The sequence below is a fragment of the Oxyura jamaicensis genome, chromosome 2 (genome assembly GCF_011077185.1).
Source record: "Oxyura jamaicensis isolate SHBP4307 breed ruddy duck chromosome 2, BPBGC_Ojam_1.0, whole genome shotgun sequence".
NCBI lineage: Eukaryota > Metazoa > Chordata > Aves > Anseriformes > Anatidae > Oxyura > Oxyura jamaicensis.
Genome location: NC_048894.1, coordinates 8,167,127 through 8,187,769, shown reverse-complemented (window position 1 = coordinate 8,187,769; position 20,643 = coordinate 8,167,127). Strand labels below are relative to the sequence as shown.

The following is a 20,643-nucleotide window of genomic DNA, read 5'->3' as shown; positions in this document are numbered from 1 at the left end:
ATACTATTAGTTGACAGTCAACCCACATGCTTCACAAATACTGCCAAGCAGCAAGCCTTCTACATAACTTAGTTTCAGAGGGCATTAAATATAGGCATTTTCCTTCCGTGCATTTAATGTTGGTTACCTGGGGAGGTTAAATAGGAACCTTGGCTCTTCTCTCAAAAGAAAGAACAAGCTGTTTTACCATAAAACAACATTAACTAAGCACTCCCCCTGTATTTTTGACAGGCAACCACTTTTTCTCTGTTCACATTCTACCTAAAAGACTAGTCATAGACTTACAGATTCACAGAATATCTGAGTTGGAAGGGACCCCCAAGGATCATTGAGTTCAACTCCTGGATCCCCAGAGGACCACCCAAAAGCAAACAAACAAACAAAAAACTTGTCATGTGTCTGAGAGAGTTGTCCAAATGCTTATTAACTCCTGAAGCGTGGCGTTGTGTCCACTGCCCTCCCTGGGCAGCCTGTCCCAGTGCCTGACCACCTCTGGGTGCAGAACCTTTCCCTAACCCCCAGCCTGACCCTCCCCTGTCCCAGCTCCATGCCGTTCCCTTGGGTCCTGTCACTGTCCCCAGAGAGCAGAGCTCAGCGCCTGCCCCTCCGCTCCCCTCGTGAGGGAGCTGCAGGCCGCCATGAGGCCTCCCCTCGGCCTGCTCTGCTCGGGGCTGAACAAACCAAGGGGCCTCAACTGCTCCTCTCAAATCTTCCCCTCCAGACCCTTCACCATCTTTCTAGCCCTCATTTGGACACTCTCTAACAGTTTTATGTCCTTCTTATACTGTGGCACCCTAAACTGCACACAGTACTCAAGGTGAGGCTGCACCAGTGCAGAGCAGAGCGGGACAGTCCCTTCCCTCACCCAGCTAGCAGTGCTGTGCCTGATGCACCCCAGGGTACAGTTGTCCCTCCTGGACGTTCTTCCAAACCAACTACAAGGAGCAAACTGCACACACATACACACCCAAGGACCCTCCAAATGAAAAAAGCCACAGGATGGTATTCCTGCTGACACCTGCATGCCCTCCTCATGGCTGTGTTGGGTCTTCCAGCTCCTAACACTCAGAGCTCTATACAAACATACAATACATAATGCCATGCTTTAAACCTATATTGGGTTATTATTATTTTTTCGCATCTACTTTACAGCTTCTATAAATCAAAATTCAGTCCTTTATTCAAGAGATCGTTGAATGCCAGACCTGTCTCCAAAGGCACCGAGTGACATTGTGGTGGCACAGGAGCTGGTCTGGCAGAAGTCCCACACCGCAATGTGCCGAGGGGCTCCTCTGCTGCACCAGGCTTCTCCGGCTCCCACCACAGCTGGTGGGATTTCAGAACACTCAGCACCTGGGAGGATTGGGCCCGTGCTTATTAAGCGCTGTGATGTAATTACAGACTGGTTATTGAATTGCTATTGAGATGAAATGTTGCACGGTGCTGTGAGCTAACAGCAACTGTGTGCAACCGTGCCTTGTTAGCTCTTCACTCTGGTATGATTTAATCATTTTACATGCTGTTTTTGTTATGGGAGTGCTCTCCTGCATTCTAATAGCTGAGTTTCTGCTACGAAGGTTGCTCCGCAGTGAAGGGATTGAAGATTCACTGAATCTTTCAAAACCACTCCGGTATTTTATCCTTCCAGGAGTCTGTGTGCCCTTATTGTCACTGCATGTCTGAGCACCACAGTTAGTAATGGATTTTATTTTCACAGCATCTCTAGGAAGTTTGAATTACAATACTTTATTGAGTTGAAAGGAGCTTGTGGCAGAGGAGAAAATCAAACCTGTGTCTCCTAACTAGCATTTTGCAGCTTAACTTTTCAGACAACTGTTATCAAACACGTCTTTGAACTCTCCAGGTATAGATATGGACCAGCAAATTAAAATAAATATTATAAAAACCTGTTTCAAAGTATAGAAATCATAGGTGTTCACATTCAACACAGGATTTAAAGAATCCAACATTACTCTACAATTAAAATCATTGTTTTCTTAGGGAAAAAAGAAAACAATCCACCTACATCACTTGCAGATGTATTTGTCTAAATATTTGGTTGTTTTATAGTCCATCAACAGACAAAAGTATCCAAGGAAGAGCTATGCGATGTACTTTGATTATTATTGCACAGATTTTTATTTTTTTTTTTCTTTACATGAGAATAATGAATACTAAAATCATTCTGGTTCTAGCAACATTATTGATGAGACCCTTATATAACAGATTTCTGTGTGATATGTAAGGCAACGCATTAGCAATATAACTAGGTTTTATAAACCAAACATTAACTTATGAACTTGCTTTGTGGAATGGTAGACATCTTATGTTGATTTAAGGCTCTCCTGTCATCTGCTTGTCCATAGCTACTATAAAAATCCCCATTTCCAGGTTTTCCATTGATTTCAAGGGATGGCAGGTCTGGCCCACACAGCACAGGTTAAAAGGTCTGATTAAATGAAGGAACTGAGAAAAATGTAGAAAGAGGTTCATTATTCTCCTGCCTCAAGGCATGAGCCAACCTCTTATTGCAAGAGCTGGGCAGATACGTCCCTGATGGGTACATTATTGCAAAAATCCTGAAGAGGGTAATTATGCAGCTTCCACTGATGGAGACAGGCTGTGGAGCTAGACCCACTTCTGGTCTATTCCAGTAGCCAACGGTGCTTTTCCTTGGACTGCTGTCTTGCAATATGAGAAAGGAAATGGGGGTCATGATACTTGGCTTGAGATGTGGCCATAGGCAAGTCACTAACTCTTGCAATTCTCTGCTCCCCACCTGGTAAAAGCATGAAAATGATCATCTGGGGAAAGGTTGCAAAGGGCTTTATACGTCTTTCCATAACTCAAATTAAACGCTCAGCACTGTATTTATTTTACCAACAATAAAATTTCTATTGCCTCTTCCTTGTATCCTGATAAATCTCCATATAAAATTATCCGGAGACATTAAATATTAAGCTCTTCATGTTCAAAATGACATAGATATACAAATTGCTGTCAATAATGTCCCATCAACCCCTCATATTAATGGAGAAACTGAAGCAAAATACAATTTGATTCACTCATGATGAAAGACAAAGATCATGATCTTCCTTACTGTAGCAAAAATAATTCAGACACTTTTATTCAGAAAGCAAGTCACTAGCAGTAGGAGTCCCTGTGTTTTTGCGATGAATATTACAGAAGGAAATTTCTCAGGAGTGAAATGACAAAACTAGCAAATTTTTGTCAAGGTAGTTGATGGTTAAAATCATATATCCAGGTTTTTACGGAGTTTTCAGGGCAAACACATTCCCCAAACTCAGCATTATAAAGTCAACATTACAAAAAGTACAGATGAAACTGCCTGAATTGATAAGAAGATGTAGAAAATAAAATGTTATTTTGTTGGAGTGAAATTCATCAATAAATCCCAGTGCTTTATTGATTTAATTTAGCTTTTCTTTGGGGCACACTCAAGCCTGGCTGAATCAGACAGTAATCCCATGAGAAAATAAAATACTACAAGATTTTCCAAAATAAATATACTCAAAAAAGACAATGCGTTTATGCAGAGATGGCATATAAGAACAGGCGCACTACTAGAAACAACACACAGAATTTTATGTTTACTCACATTGCAAAAAAATCCTATTTTTTAAATCCTTGGACTAAACTATAGAAGTGGTAAGAGTGCTGGATGCTGGCATTTCAGAAGATGTTCCCACCCAGCTGGCTGCTGTCTGAGCTTATCTCACACTGCACAGCCCTCGGCTAAGCAGCACACGAGGCTGCATCCATTATCCAGTTTTTCCACTTTTCTTGCCACCTCCATCCTCCTTTAAAAGTAGTTTTCCACGGGAGTGCTGGGTTTTACTAAAAAGCCACATTATTAATGCAGGAGAGGTGATAGTGGTAACTGAATGGCTTTAACATGATGAACCCCCTTCCAAATCATGGACCTGACAAACATAAAAACCATGCTGATTAATTCTTTTAAGCAGCCCTCATTGGAAATTAATGCTTTCACTGAATGTCTTTTTAAACTTAGACCCCCCTACACAAAACATTTCTGTGTGTATGGTATTGTCCAGATGTACAATATTTCAGGCTTGTGCCATCCATGTAGGCAGGAGCTTGTGCTGTGACCACATGAGAGGAAGAAAAAGATAGATTTGCAAAATGGTTCCACAACAGGGTTTTAGACCTCGCCATACTGGAAGGCCAAGCCTTGCTAAAACATTCTCTGGATTCTGAGGGGTTAAAATGAGATTAAAACTGATGTGAGGACAGCCTGCCACAAAGCAGAGCTAGATGATATGATGCAACTTGCCAGTGAAAGTCTTTTTGACTCCAAAAATAATTAGGAAAATAAAAGAAAAATAAATGCACATTTTAATGCTCAGGATAAACTTATTAGGTGGAAGTAGCAGGTAATGCTAAGTGCTCACATGTTTAGATGATGTTTCCATATCCCTACAAGAGGGAGAAAGAAGATAATTCAGTTCTCAAGAAACATTTTAAGGAGCCGAGAAGTTTATAGCTACATGCTGCCTCTGTAAATAATAAACTTGCAGCACTCATCTTTAAAACTCATAGCTACAATGACAGGACAAGTTATATGTACAGTAATATAAGGAATTTGACTCAGATTATCTTTAAATTTGTTTCATTGCTTCTTTATTAGTGTGAATCACTCTCTCAAAGGAGATCCTTAAATTGCAACATTTTCCTACACTGTGCTTTTGTACTCCTTGCTCTGTTTATGGGACTGAACCAGGATGTTATCTGGCAGAACCAAAGAGCTATAAATCTCATTTTTTTATGATTAACCCAGCCTATAGGCATCATTCAGCATTGCAGGACCAGCAGTGTGCTTACAGTGTTATTGGCATTGTGGCTGCTGGCTCAGAGGACCTACCTGGGGAAAAGCAGACCTATACCCAGATAAATCCCTTTCCCATTGGTTCTTTAGGCATATTATCAAGCACAGCTCAATTACAACATATCATTTTTCTCTACAGCTACAAAACTGACTTATAGAAAAGGCAGAAATGATTTCATCCCTACTACCTGTGATTACTGATCTACAGCATCTAGGCTGAACTACTGATAACTGCATTACTAGAGAGGACTTTGAAATCAGGTGATAATAGTTCAACATTTTTGTTAGAAGAGCCTACTTTCCTTTCTCCAAAGAGAGAGACAGCTTTAACATCATTTGACCTGCACATATTGACAGTAAAGACTACCGGTAAACTACAAACAAAAAGAATCCCTGGCTAAAAAAAAAAGAAACCCTGGCTGCACGTACAGACTGGGCGATGAGACGCTGGAGAGCAGCCTAGAAGAGAGGGATCTGGGGGTCATGGTAGACAGCAAGTTGAATATGAGCCAGCAGTGTGCCCTGGCAGCCAGGAGGGCCAACCGTGTCCTGGGGTGCATCAAGCACAGCATCGCTAGTAGGTCAAGGGAGGTGATTGTCCTGCTCTACTCTGCGCTGGTGCGGCCTCACCTCGAGTACTGTGTGCAGTTCTGGGCACCACAGTATAAAAAGGACATGAAACTGTTGGAGAGTGTCCAGAGGAGGGCTACGAAGATGGTGATAGGCCCGGAGGGGAAGACGTACGAAGAACGGCTGAGGTCACTGGGCCTGTTCAGCCTGGAGAAGAGGAGGCTGAGAGGAGACCTCATCACAGTCTACAACTTCCTCGTAAGGGGGTGTCGAGAGACAGGAGACCTTTTCTCCATTAACACCAGTGACAGGACCCGCGGGAACGGGGTTAAGCTGAGGCAGGGGAAATTTAGGCTTGACATCAGGAGGGGGTTCTTCACAGAGAGGGTGGTTGCACACTGGAACAGGCTCCCCAGGGAAGTTGTCACTGCACCGAGCCTGTCTGAATTTAAGAAGCGATTGGACTGTGCACTTAGTCACATGGTCTGAACTTTTGGGTAGACCTGTGCGGTGTCGAGAGTTGGACTTGATGATCCTTAAGGGTCCCTTCCAACTCAGGATATTCTATGATTCTATGATTCTATGAATCCAACAAAAAAGAATCTTCAAAGAGCTTGGATAAACTATAGTGATTTTAATTTATTTTGAACCAGAACAATCTTACTATTTCTGGAAAAATAGAAAGGATTTGAGACCTACAAGAAAAAAAGTAGCATTCCCTCTTCTAAGGTACAGTGTCGTCTCTTTTCAAAGTGAAATATATATATATATTTTCCAAATTGGTCAATAGACAAAAAGATAACACGCAATGCAGCAGCAAAGGCACTTCTGTATCACCAGCAACCATGCTGAGCATGAGGCAATAGTTGCCTCTTAGTCCTTATTATAGTCCTCTCCCCTCTGCATAACTACTAATTTTCTTTGTGTCATCCTTAAAAAAATGATTAATCCCTTCCTGATAATGCATGATTATGGAGAACTTTAATTAGCAGGCTGGTCGGCATTCCATGAACAGCACAAACCCCTATCATTTTCATCACATATTAAATGGCATTAATTGCAGTAATGTATGCATGGGCTAGAAGACTTCCTCACCATTCCTCTTGTCTCAAAGCTAGCAGGCATTAACCCTTTATGGGGAAACTCATGGCTCCCCAAAGGCATAGAGCTGGCCAAGATCAGCTTAAGGCTGATGATGATGGAGACTGACCAGCTAACACAGAGGAAGATATGATGCAGCTGCCTGCAATAGCAGGGACTTGAACACCAGGATCTGGAAAATCTTTGTCAGTTCCATGTGTTTAAGCCAAATCTCAGTGACTTCAAACACACATTTTATGAGAGTGAAGACACTGGAACCAAACCTGCTACACAGAGTGTCAGAGTACAAGGTAGCTTGCAATAAAAGTGGCAGTGCATCCTTTCTTCCTCCATGAATGACTTTGTTAACACTCAGGTTTTAATAGCGTTGGTAAGTAACTCTGGGGAGCAAAGGAAGGAGTCACTGAAGATGAGGAGCACCTATTTAAAATGGAAATACTAAAACATTACAGAATTAACTACATTTATAGTCTTGATAAGGTTTCGTTTTTGCAAAGGAGGAGCAATGACCTAAAAATGGTTTTTAGTGAATTACTGGCTCAGTGTCTTTCAGCTCTGTACTTTATATATCTGAACCCCACTAAATAAACAGGAAAATGTTGCTTTTCACGGCCAAAACTTGTTATTTCTTACATTTTTCTCTATACAATTGAATTTTACATTGTATTCCAGATGACAAAAATCAATCCTCAATTAAATTTAAGTATAAGGTAGCAAAACACTTCCATCCAGATTTTCCTTCTATTTATCTTAAAGAGAATCAGTAGCAGAGCCTGTGCTGGTTTATGAGAGGAGACAGAAGTGTAAGCCCATATTTTGTGATGAAGGTGACAGTAGGAGTGACCTTGCTCCAGTACATATTGCTTTTTCCACAGTGTCTCGACGAGATAATCTAAGAGCAGTCTGCAAAGCATCATGCTTCCTTAGATCCTACTACAGTAATTCAATCATGAGCATATAAAATTAGATGAAAAATAAGGTAACTAGCCTTCTGGGACTGAGTGATTGCAATAAATGTTGCCTATTGACAGTAAGCATTATATTGTCCTCTTGAAAGAGAGGTTACCTTTTATTATAGCAAACCTCTCTCATTTCAGCCTGTGCTGTGTAGCTCTGCTAAGGACAGCAAAAAAAAAAAAAAAAAACCCTTTAAGACAATTATATGCTGCCTCTAAGATACTGAAGTAGTGAGTAGAAATCTTCCAGCTCTTTACGTTTGGGTTCAAATGAGCAATGCCAGACTTTTATTTTTTATTTTTATTTTTTTTCCCAGATTAGCTATATGTTTTCCCTTTTCAGTGCCTTTCATTTAAGTATCACAGAGTACATTATAAGCAACTTTTGGTTAATCAAAGCTTACAAAGCTTGCCATCCATTTTAGAGAGGTTACTCTGAGCCACAGTTGTGTCTGCATCTCTAAACACAGTGAAGTTGGCAACTGAAGACTGCAAAGTGAGTTCTTTAAAAGGTTAGAGAGAATCTGAGGTATGGCGGAGGTTAGTCTCTAACTGTCTATGCAGAAATGGTTTTCAAGCCATTGAAAACTTTATATAAATATTTGGCCATGAAATCATCCTATGGACAGCTGAGAAAATATGAATTCTCAAAATATTACAGAGTTGGTCAAAGTAAAAATATTAAGTTTAGCTAAGTTCAAAGATACATATGAATCTGACACTAGCATGGTTACAAACACACATTTGTGTAGGCAGTCACAGAGTATACAACAAGATCTATGCTGTGGATGCTTTTTTATAGTTTAGATGGAGGAGAAAGCACCAAACAGCACTAGGTATGTTTTGACACTGTCTGGATATTAACATTGACTCCAAGTGTGAGCAGCCTGAGAAGCAGTGGAGAAGGAAGACTCCTGTTAGTAGATCCGAGTGATTTTCCATCAAATTGCAGCAGCTGTATAAAAAGTTTTTGTATCTTATAAACATGAGCCAAACTTTCTGGGAAGCATCTAAATATGAGTTCAACCTATGGCAGGGTGTTCAAAATTCTCCATCTGACTCAAGAGCCTGATGCACATGATACATTAAGACATCCACCCTCCATTTCCTGCATATTCAGCATAGCCACCAAAGTCTGAGGGAATTATTATTTTGTCCAGAAGTCTGCATTTCACACAGAAGCAATGATTCCCCTTTCCAGACCCACTTTGGCTATAATAGGAACCAAAGGGAGTTGACTCTGCTGCAGATGTGAACACAGAAGATATGTGATGTTAAATGGGTCCTGCACAAGATGTTCTAAAAAGAAACATACCAGCAAACTTATTGAAAGTAAAGAACTTTAAAAAATACAACTCTCTTTTATGTAAGAAAGGAAACTCTACCAAATTTAATGGACTTTTATAAAGTCATTGAAAATGGAAATCTTGCCAGGATCTCTGTATTTTCTCAAGCTCACACATTTTGCAAAAGTATTTGCATGGAGATATTGACAGTAGTTCCAAGGTTCAAGCTGTGATGTACTTGCACTGCATGGAGAGTAGAGTTTGACAATTTAGTCCTGTATAATTAAAATTCAGACAAAGACATATTCAGCAGATGTAAACAGATCTAACACTAATGACCTGATAATGGAGGTATTGTTTGCAGCAGCTGAGGATCTGGCCCACAGTTTGTTATGCAAAATGATTATCTTGTGTATCTGGATTAATGTACACTGTAATAAAATTAATTAATCTCTTCAGGTAACACTTCAGATTTTTTGTAAATGAGATATAATACAATACAAACATATCCCCAGTGGTCAATAAGATCCTTTAGAAACCTTAATATTGTTATTCACAAATACTTCAAATTACGGCAAAGCAATTATCTTGGTGCAATGGAGATGGACACCGTTTCTATGAGCGATTGACAGCTTTTCTTGAAATGAATACAAGAATAACAATACACAAGGCTTTTCTTGTCAAGAGACAAATGTCATAAATATAATAACATTCATTACATTACTGAATATTTAGTGGGAAATTACACTTCTCTGCATATGCCTGCCACATACAGTCATAGATCTGCAGATAGTCCATTAAGATAATTACCCATTGTACTGCCAGTGTTACTTCACTACATTGTATTGCCATGCATTTTTTAGTCTACTTATAAATGTCTTCAAAAATACAGTCTACCTTTCCTTCTTGGGGCAAAACACATTCTAAGAAATGTATTGACATTTTGGTTGGTGTGTATTGGGTTTATGTGGCCAGGTTCTGGTAGCAGGGGGGTTTCAGGGGTGGCCTCTATGAGGAGAGCCCAGCAGCTGCCCCATGTCAGATCAGAGCCAGCTCCATCTGGCCAGAGTTGAGCCATGACTGATGCTTGTTGGGCCTCTGGGAGAGCAGATTTAAGAGAAAAAAACCTGTTGTGCTACAGCAGCTGAGAGAGAAGACTGAGAAGTGTGAGAGACCCAGCCCTGCAGCCCCCAAGGTGAGTGCAGCAGGAGGGCAGGAGGTGCTCCAGGCACGCAGCACAAGTTCCCCTGCGGCCTTTGGAGAGGCCCCTGGTGGAGCAGGCTGTCCCCCTGCAGCCCATGGGTCCCACATGGAGCAGATCTCCACGCTGCAGCCCGTGGAGGAGCCCCCGGTGGAGCAGGTGGATGTGGCCTGGAGGAGGCTGCGGCCCATGGAGAGCCCCCACAGGAGCAGGCCCCGGGCCGGAGCTGAAGCCCGTGGAGAGGAGCCCACGCAGGAGCAGGGGATCTGGCCCTTTTAATCTTGATTATCCTGGTTATTCCCCCTGTTGCCATCTCATATAGAATCATAGAATCATAGAATATTCTGAGTTGGAAGGGACCCTTAAGGATCATCAAGTCCAACTCAATATACCTCTTATCATTGCTGTGCACCACATTTACTGACACCAGTGAGTATTTGCTAGTCAAAGAAGGTGATGTCCATGCACTGCTAGACTGCTCTACAACAGCATACACAACAGCTACTCTTCTTTATGTTATATAAATGCTTACTTTTTCCAGAGCTGCTGAAAATCAGACCTTTCTTGCTGGCATGCTGCTTTGCAGGACTTGTTTTAGGGATGTACAGCCATTTGAGATACTTCAATCATAGCGTTGGGCAACCAGTAAAAACAATGCCCACCCATACAGGCATGGGAGCTGCAATCCAGTTCTCTGTGTATGCACAGTGTGGGTAATTTAGGATAACTAGGCAGAATTAAATCACATAGGATCAAATGTTATGGGGTTCTTCATTGATCCTTAACAGAGCTGGAGAAAGCTAACTTTTACAACTCCAGAAATGTCCTGTAAAGTGTTTTCAACACAGGAAACCTCTGTTGGGCCTATAGATTATTTCAAGCTAAGGGAAATGTAAGGTGAATGAGCAGCGAAACAACAGACATTCTGTACTCATCCACCAAGAACACTGTCCATTAGATACTTTTCTGAAAACTGATTTTTCTTTGCAAACTGTCTTTTGATGGCAACCTTACAACTTTGAAATCCCCCTGTTCACAATATTGGTGTGAGGAAATCCTTACAGTAAAATCAGCAGAGTTAATGTATTTGGAACTTGGTTCCAGTCACCCATGGTTAATCCCACCTTGCTGTTTTTTTCTCTCATAAATTTACTGATGTTTTTCTCCTCTAGGTTTTGCTCTTATTTTAACTTAAGGATGCTTGAACTGGCTAAAGAACTTGCCTCTGTCTTCAATAGTAAGATGTGCACAGAAACAGGTTGCAGACATCTTTTTTATAGTTCAAAAACCAAAACCAACCAACCAACCACCACCACCAAAAACAACACAAAAGAAAAAAAGTATTGAGTAAAGCTTTAAAAGTGAAGTGACACAGATATTTAGGGCTTATCTTTCAAAACTGCCCACAGGTTCATAGGATATCTGAAGACATCCATGCCTAAATCCTATCCTTAGACACAATAGCCGCAAAACCAAAACCAACATACCTTCACATGTCAGTAAGAAGTATTCCAGGTTGTGACTGAATGATGCGCTGAAATAAGTACAGTTTTCAATCAGATCACAAGACAGACACTGCCTGTTGAAGTTCCCATTTGTACTTGCGCTGAAAAAGTTAATACAAGTCCATGAAGGTCACTGAGCAAATGTTATCTGGAAGCAGCATTATTTGAACCTCACTGTACGGTAGAACAAGAACATAAATATAATGTGCTCAACATTAGCAAGAGACAAAGCATTTCCATTTGGTTGAGTTTAAACAGCAGTAATGGCTTTTTTTTTTTTTTTTTTTTTTTTTTTTCTGAATGGACAATATATAAGCAGATGCTGATATCTTGCTTCGCAAGGTCAGATGGTTATGTAGGATGGTACAGTTTTTAAAATAAAATCATAGTTGCAATTCCACAAGAGGAAGTTCTGATTTAGTGAATGAAAGCATGAAATAAAGGAGTAGTGTCTCTACACCAATTTGTATTATAGGAGACAATAAAGGACTGGAATTGCTTTCTTTAAGTTTCTAACTGTTTGCCTTACTGGTTTGATTTGGTAGCAGCTGTCTCTGAGGCTAAAGATATTTTCAGGAATTTAAACAGTTGATGTTACAATGTCTAAATAGAAAGTAAAGATTGTGTTTTAGGGGTCTATTTTGATGAGGGTAACATGGTCTGTCCATATTTTCAGAAGCATTTTGTAAAAACCTACTGTAGATTGAAGAATGATTACTGATTATTAACAAATATTAATAAATAATTTTTTGCAGTGCTATGGCATGTTGCAACTTCATGGTGCTTCAAGAATATTAATTAATATATCTTTCCAGTGTTGCTGTGAAGTAGATGAGTGGTTTTGCTACCATTTCAAGGTTAAAAGAGAGGAGGCTGAGCAACCTATTTAGGGCCACCACAGACTCCAACTGAGCAGCTCTTGGGATCTTGTTTAGGCGGAGATCATGTTTCACACTACCTAATGCAGGAAATCAAATGAGGCCAATGTCACTGTGTAATCAACATAAGATTGAGGACATTCATGTTTTGGGCATCTTTTTCCCTGTTATCAGTGTGGGGAGGCGAGGTTAGTGAGGTTTTCTGAGCAACTGTGCCTGGACTCAGCATTTAAAGTGACTTTTTCTTCCCATCTACTGATAGAAATTAATGGTCAATATGGCTTTGATTTTTTTCTTCCCCATTTTCTGTTCTTCAAGAAAATAAACACTGACCTACTCTTAAAAAATGTGGAATGCAGCAAACAGGAAAACATAATTAAAAAGAAAAACATGATTAAATTGTAGATAATATAGTTTGCTCTAGTTTTCTCCCCACGGAGGGAAAAAAGGTATGAAATCACGTTAGAGAAGGAAAATGTACTGACAGTCCCTTATAAAATGATGCTGTCACCAGCCCTGCCCTTCATTACAAACACTGAGAAGAAAAATAGAAGAAAATAATGATTCCAAAATGATTATTTCAAAGTTTGGTTTTTCTCCTTTTTATAATCTATTCCCACAATACTTGGTGATAGCTACACTACCAATAGCTTACTATAAACTAACCTTTTATTCATTGTACAGTTACTGAGGATACTAAAGTCATCTGGAATTACTGAAAGAAAACACATCTGTAAACATAACATATTGCTTTTTCTTTTCAATCTCCTGAGCAGGTGAAGTACTATTGAACTTTCATGAAAAGTGCAGTCTGGAAGTATAGGAACAGTTTATACTCTTAGTTTATGTAACTCTGAATTCTTTCAAGCACTAAGCAGTTTTGCTGAAAAGTTTTGTAACAGGTTATCAATCGTGAGATCAATTTGAAAATTTCAATATAATGAGAAAATTGCTAAATTTCAATCAATTCTAAATCTCTCTCATTTTGTTCACTAGTGTTATGCTCGTCTGTCTATTCCAGTGATACACTGCAAGGTGTTGCAATGTCATTAAAAGAAACAGATAAGTAATTGTTTCTACTGCAATCTATTATGTAATGTTTTATGTAAGACTGAAAAGGGAAATTCTGCATATTAGTAAAGTACAGACCTGTACAAATGTCTCCTTCTTGGCAAATCTTCTGTGCTGTGGAAATAACTGAAAAAAAAAAGAAGGAAATGAAAGATAATTGAATTCTTAAGATGACACTTACAAATATCTTATACAATAACATCTTAATTTATATAGCCCTTTGCTTGATCTTGTAAAAGCAAGGAAATTTTAAACTGAAATTAGAAAAACATACAGAGGAACATGTCATTGTGCCAGCTCAAACAAGTACTTGGTAGGTTGCAATTAAAACAGACGTTAAAAAGTTTGTGTCCCAGACTATGTATACCAGTGGGTCAAAAAGGTTCGAGTGGTAAAGATAATGACCTTCACATTTTCACGTCAAGCTCTATGGTCCAGAATGATGCCTCAGATGCATTTCATGTGAATAGTGACAGACCACAGGAGCAGACACAGTGGACATAGTGTCTGTGGGGTGAATAGCATGTCAGACAGGATATTCAGCTCTGCTCTCTTTCCAATAAGCTGCACTTACCTAAATGTAAATTTTTGTTGCACAAATAGTGCATGGTATTTTCTGTTTGACTGGTCAGTGAAAATGCAAACAAGAGCTTTGGTGCTAGTTTGCTTCTCAGCTCTGCCAAGTGCCAATGACCTTTTGCTCTTAGTGAAGTTATTGGTAATTGAGGGCATTCCGTACCCTGAAGGAGCATTATGTTCTGATCATTCAAAATTTATCATATTCCAGAGACTTAGACATTTCAGTGACCTTAAGAAACTGGGAGTTCAATCCTGTATCTAATGGGTCTTTGCATACAAAGGACCCTATATGGTATTCGATTCCAGAAAAACTCCAAACATTTTAATGTACTTTCATGAAATGTACCTTAATTTTTGTAAAATAAATACATAATTTATTTTACTAGCATAAAGAAGTATGACTTTTTTGTATTCTATTTTTTCTATTACATTGCTATTTTTGAAGGTCAATAAAGGATTCTTTATAAAACAGACTATCTAGGAAGTCAATGAAAAGAGTCGTCTTTCCTTCAGAGTTTAACAACTGAAGTCACTGCAGGAGAAAGCATTCTGCTATAGAAATGTATCCTGCATTTATAGTCACAGAAAGAGAGGTTTGAACTGTACATAGAAAATCAAATGGAGACAAGCTATATGGAATGATGTAGGAGGTTAAACCAAAACAGAGGCAGAAACAGAGGTGTCTGTCTTATCCTCATCTCCTTGAGCTCATACATGCCAGATGCATACGCGACATCATTGTAACTAACCCCATAGCCCAGTGCTAAGCAGTGGATGACTGATCCGTCAGACCAACGTTTACTTACATTTTATGCCTCTTTTCATCATATGCCAATATCTTTGTCACATCCCAGTCACCAGATGTAATAGACTGTAAGTTATCACTGCTGCTGTTGGGCTGCCAAAAATAAAAGAGAATTTTATTTCTTTATTCTTAAAAGAAGATATCTGAGCAAAGCTTCTCTTTGTGTTTCTGTTCTGAGAAAGGGAACTCTCTAAACTCCATTACCTGTTCAAAACAAACCATGCACCTGCAATTTCCACAGTCTACCTCCCTCCCATATTTCTGTGAATAGACAGGTATAGAAATAACACAGTGAAAATCATCTTAACTCCACTGAAGATAATGGGATGAATTCAGTACAGAGCAGCTTCAAACCCTTCCTCTATTCCAGTGTGTCCACAAGCTTCAGATTAATCCTTTCTGGCAGTGCAGGGATTTACTTATTTATGTACAACTAAGAAGGTATTAAAAAAACAAAACAAAACAAAACAATGCAACAATATTGTTTAAAAAGAGATAGTTGATAGACTTTTTCCTTCTAAGTATCTGATTCAGAAATTCATGTTATCTTGTCCCTGGTGAGCCATCCTTGAATGCTTTTCTTTATGCACAAGATCCATGTTCTACACTTGCACTTTCCCGTCTTGCTGGTGCAAGCACAGATAGTGCTTTGCATTGCTTTCTGCTGCAGGTGGACACAAATCAGCAGCAGTGAGCTGGTTACCTGTGACGACGACATGGCGATGTGGTAGAACTTCCCACGTCCTCCCTGAGGAATGGCTCGCACAAAGAAAAACTTCCGACCATCCTTGGAGAAAATAGGCTCTTCGTTCTGCAAACAGCAAAATTAAGGATTGTGTTCCCATTAAATTACAGTATGTAAAATTGAGCTGTGCTGCAAAACCCTGTGAAATTAATTTACAGTGAAGTACAGAGTGCCCCTTAACAGCAAACTGAGGCAAGCAAAAAGATGACTAAAAATGGAGAAAGTTTTGAAAAATACTACTTCTGTGCTCTTGGGGAAGCTGACACCTTTCAGATGGGGAAGTCAGGGAGCCAGACCATCAGAAGGGTCCTTTTGCTATAAGGTCACCTCACATTTGTAAAGCAAAAAGTGCACATCTACAGCTGACTGCTTGGGGCAGTTGGAATTGAGCCTTTATAAATGATTTGAAGCTTGTTGGTACGAGCATGACAAACCCTGTTTACTCTGCTGGAAGAACCGATCTATTCCTGTCCTCAAGGAAGCACAACTAGCAACATCCTTCAGCATCTCACCACTGTCTTTTCCTACCCTTTTGCAATCATTTATTTCACTGAATTATTTATGAGAAGGAGGATATCTTACAAAACCATCTTTGACTCAGAGCTCCCAGGTGAACGCGGTGAATGGTTTTTATTTGGTTACTGGTACGTTCAACCAGAGATAGAGGGGTCTCAGTGCAAGGAAATAAAACAACACATATGGCAAGCAAATGCTACATGGAGGTATCTTTGTTTTTCTTTTTGTACAGGAACCCCAAGACATATGGGAAGTCTTCTCTGCAGGAGATGGTTGTAGATTACAAGGGGAAGCAGAAGGATGGTCCGTATGGTGTGACACAGTAGCTTTATATCAAAGGAAATGGCTAGCTGAACCTCCTCTGTATGTTCAAAAGCTAGCACTAAAACATGAGAGAACTTTTGCTGAACCTTCCTGTGATACCAGGCTTTCCTGGAGACCAGCTGAGCCCTGCTTGCCCTGGCCCAGCTTTATGTCTCCTTCTTCGCCAAGGGAAGGCAACAGGGACACTTGCTGAACCTCTTCTGGGTCCTCCTCTGGTTCAATATTTATCAACCCCCCCACTTTCTGCTAGACACAGGTTCAGGTTACAAACTGAGCCAGCAAGAACTTCCTTGCACAAGGAGACTTATGGCTAATGAAAATGCACACAGCAAAAGGAGAAACATTTTTATTTCCCATAAACTAGCACATTATTCTTACTGTGTTTTCCTTTGCTACCATTTCCTCACTGATTAATTCTTTTCCACTGTTTATTGTTTTTTATCAACACTAAGCTAGGTATTCAAACTATTTGCTTTTCCTTTTATTTTTTCTTGCTTAGGTTTTCAGTATATTTTAAATTATTCCCATTTACAGGTTGTTGCAGTTGCATAAAATAATGGCTTCATTTGTTTATGACATTGTTTGGAAACTCGAAACAAGAAACTCTACATTATTTCCAAATGTCATTCATGACAGGAGAACTTGAAAAATAACTCCGATAACATGAGCAAAACTGCTGCTCCACAAGCTTTCCTTTACAGAGGTAAATAGCAGTGAGCTCACCCTACTTTTCTATATCTGTGCCTCCTGCATTATGTATTCCAGCAATACGTCTCTGCCAGGCTTTGTGCAGATTAATCTGATGTTCGCTCAGTGCTACAGGGGAAGGAGGTGAACAGCACAAATGGCAGACATGAGCTTCGGCACTTGCCTAATGTGAGGATACAGTCTGTTTGCACGTTCCTGTTGTTGGAAAGACAACACATTAATGGAACCAGAACCTCCTTTAAGGTCGTGACAGACATGGTCACTTACCCTCGATGGCAAGGTGGGGTGTCACCATGCAGGCTTTTGGAACAGGTATTTATAACTAGAATGTAGGGAGCAACACTGGGCATCTGGAAGTGAGCTTGGCTTGAGCTGTGGTTCAGCTGATAAACATGAGCAGGTTAACAACATTTAAAATGCTGGTATTTAAACAAACAAAAGCCCTGCTCTTCATGCTGGAATTGCTCCAAAACCTCAGGAACATACCTACATGTGTTTGTGTACATGTCTCAAGCAGTACATGGGGTATTTGTTTTATTTTATTTTATTGTACTTATTTTATTTTATTGCTTCTGTGCATGACACAAACTGAGCCTCTGTCTGACTATTACTCACTGAATCCCAAAACACTAAGACAGAGTAGCAGTCCTTGAAAATAATGAGAGATCAATTTAATGCTGGTAGAAGTCAGTACTTTTCCTGTGCAGCAGGTAGGGAATTTCTGGAAGTGTTTGCCACAAGAGGCTTCTGAAAACAGCTGGTGTCAGAAGGTGCAAAACCCAATTGAACAAATTCATGATTCATCAACAGACACTGAAGGAAATAAGCACAAATAGCGTCTTGAGCGTCTGTAATATTTTTATTGTAGGTACTGGTGAAATATGAGAGGATTGCACTGTGGAAAGCAGCCAGCTCACACCAGTTCTTAAATATCCTCAGCTGCTGTGACTTAAAGAGAGAACGATGGAGCTGGGGAAGCAGTTGTCTGGCTCTGCAGGGCACTTCTTAAGTCCTTGTGGCTCCTGTGGTCTTTTTGCTCAGCTAGATCTCTGTATTTAGACAAATGAATTTTACCCAAATTGTCAAGGGCAGTTTCCAGAATCCCTTTGCTTTGTGCAGATGGAGGACTAAGCTGTCCTTATATCAGCTACATGTAACAATAACTCAGAGCTCTCAGACTCACAGGAAAAAAAAAAAATAAAAGGAAGGTAACTTCTGTACAACTCCACAGCAGCTTAATTTGAAGCTTATGTCCAACCACATGTGGCTCCCTGAACCCATTTGCCTTTAGTGGTCTTGTTCAGGGAGTTGATGTACACAGACCTGCTGCTGTGAGGGGTGAGGAGAAAGGAAAAAGTGCTTGGAGCTGAGGAATACCCAGAGCCCTGGTCATCCTCCAGGTGAAGGGATAGTCGTTAAAGAAAGGATGACCCTGTGTCTAGAGAATGAATTGGTGGGACTGACCAACCCGAATCACCTTCAGTACAGGAAAACAGCAGCAGCAACTCAATTTCCAGCAACCTGTTTCTTACTGGGTACCAAAATGTTGCCACCAAAACTTCATCACTATCTACTGTCACCATCACCATCTGGCTGCTTCACAAAAACTGAAACAGAACTGTTTACATTTTTTTTTTTTTTCAGAGAATTTGTACATTTAAGCAAACACATGAATGAAGGTCAGTCTGTTTTTCAGAAGAGCACAAGAAGGTATGTAAATAAAAGCAGCAAGAAATTCCAAAATCCCTCAGCAGCTTTGGTGAACATGTGCAAATTTTTATTTGTGCTAAAGGTTTGAAAATCCTTGCCATATCATCTGACACAGAGTGACAGACGCTTTCTAGCAAATTGTGTATATTTCTCATCACACTTTGAGTAATTAATCCCATTTTTCAGCCACGCAGACAGTGACACCATTTTTTCTCTTACCCTGTGTTGGAGAGAGGCTCTCCAAAGTTGCAGGACTTGAATAAAATTCATTCATGAACTGAAGCCCAGAAAGGAACGCAAGATCATTTACTACGACCTTCTGTACATAAACTACTAAATCTCACTGTGTTACCAAACCACTGCAACAACAACAAAAAATCAAATTCCTGGGCTGTATGCCATATCTCAAAACTCCCAGTATTTCGGACAGCTGAAAAATATGAACTCTGTCATCCTTGGAGACTCCCTCCTGTCCCTTTAGGGTATCTTCTGCCATTTCACTGTTTTTCTCTCCTTGTCTCCTGTTCCCAGCCTACTGTGAAGTTTGCCCCTACCCCAGGAAGATCAGATGTACTTAAAATACCCAAGAAAAAGGTAAAGCTCCTGTACACTTGTGAAACCATGTGTCTGGAGTACTTTGAAGCAGTATTTTAAAGACTGAGGCAATCCTTAGTCCTATTGATTTAACTTTGGGGTACTTCTCAAAGGAAGGTCTGGCCAATGGAACATACAGAAAATGGCCAACGAGACAGTTGGTGTCTTCTGCAGGGTGGGCTGAATCATGCTCAAGGTCCATTAATTGTATGACCGCACTGCTGACGGCACCAGCTGACTACAGCGGGGAATTGGGCCCTTGGCTCATATGCATACACCTATATTACGTCTCAACCAAGAAATCTGTTGGAGCTGAGTCACACTCCTGTGCTCCTTCAAAGGCCGCCTAATGTGTGATTCATCTCCTTAAAGAGGTTAGAGGAATTGCACTAATATTCAACATTTCCACATCATTCTCATATGCAGATAGATGCACATGGCATGAAAATGACTTCCCAGATTTTTAGATTAAAGTGTCACAGAATTAAGGGTAAATACAGAAAATGTAACTATTCTAGTAATCATGTATTCAGTCAAAACTAAAATTTTAAGTACTTTTCTTGTCAGAAATATAGGCAAAAAAGCTCTGTAATTTTTCAGACTCTTACAGATGCTTTTGAAGATTAATATCAAATGTCTCCAAAGTCCATAGTAAGTATTAACTTAGCTTAGTAAGTACTAAGATGTCTGACCCATTTGGTTGTAATATCCTTCTCTACACTCAGACGAAATATATGGTGTTTGGAGATGCACTAAAACAAACTCTTTTTCCCTGAAGGAGGCCCATTAGAAACTTGCAGATCACCTACTAGTTGTTCAGGACAAGTACTTTTTTTTTTTTTTTTTTTTTTTTTCCCCTCTTTTTTTCCTTTTTTAAGACACAAAATATGGGCAATTTAATTTTTTCTTGACTTGGCTTGTTTTGGAACCTTTTGATCTCTCTTCAAGCCAAAACTGGTGTTGTAAATGCAAAGAATACTTTTGCAGAATATATTTTACTCTATACCTAAGTAGAATAAAAGATTATTTGAAATGCTTGGAGCACAAAATCTATTTCCTCTGTAGAATCGATTTTTATCTGGATCAGACATAGCACATTGCTGTAGGATAGCCACTGGAACAGAGGGGATCATTGTTCTTGCTGTGAACTGATGTATTGCAGTTTCTATAGGTTCTTGGATGCTTTGAGCAAGCTGTGACAAAAATGTGAAATACTTTAAAACAGGA

At 39.9% G+C, this 20,643-nt stretch overlaps 1 protein-coding gene across 7 annotated transcripts in view; it reads right to left on the bottom strand.

Annotated features, from left to right (window-relative positions):
• Positions 1-20,643, bottom strand: part of DPP6 (dipeptidyl peptidase like 6) — a 551,821-nt gene that overhangs the window by 26,747 nt on the left and 504,431 nt on the right. For all 7 annotated transcript variants that reach the window (XM_035317871.1, XM_035317875.1, XM_035317869.1 and 4 more), the window contains 4 exons: positions 15,523-15,630; positions 14,821-14,912; positions 13,514-13,561; positions 11,469-11,587 (listed from right to left, as the gene is read on the bottom strand). In XM_035317871.1, the coding sequence (XP_035173762.1) occupies positions 11,469-11,587; positions 13,514-13,561; positions 14,821-14,912; positions 15,523-15,630 (367 nt within the window). The remainder of the gene's footprint in view (positions 1-11,468; positions 11,588-13,513; positions 13,562-14,820; positions 14,913-15,522; positions 15,631-20,643) is intronic.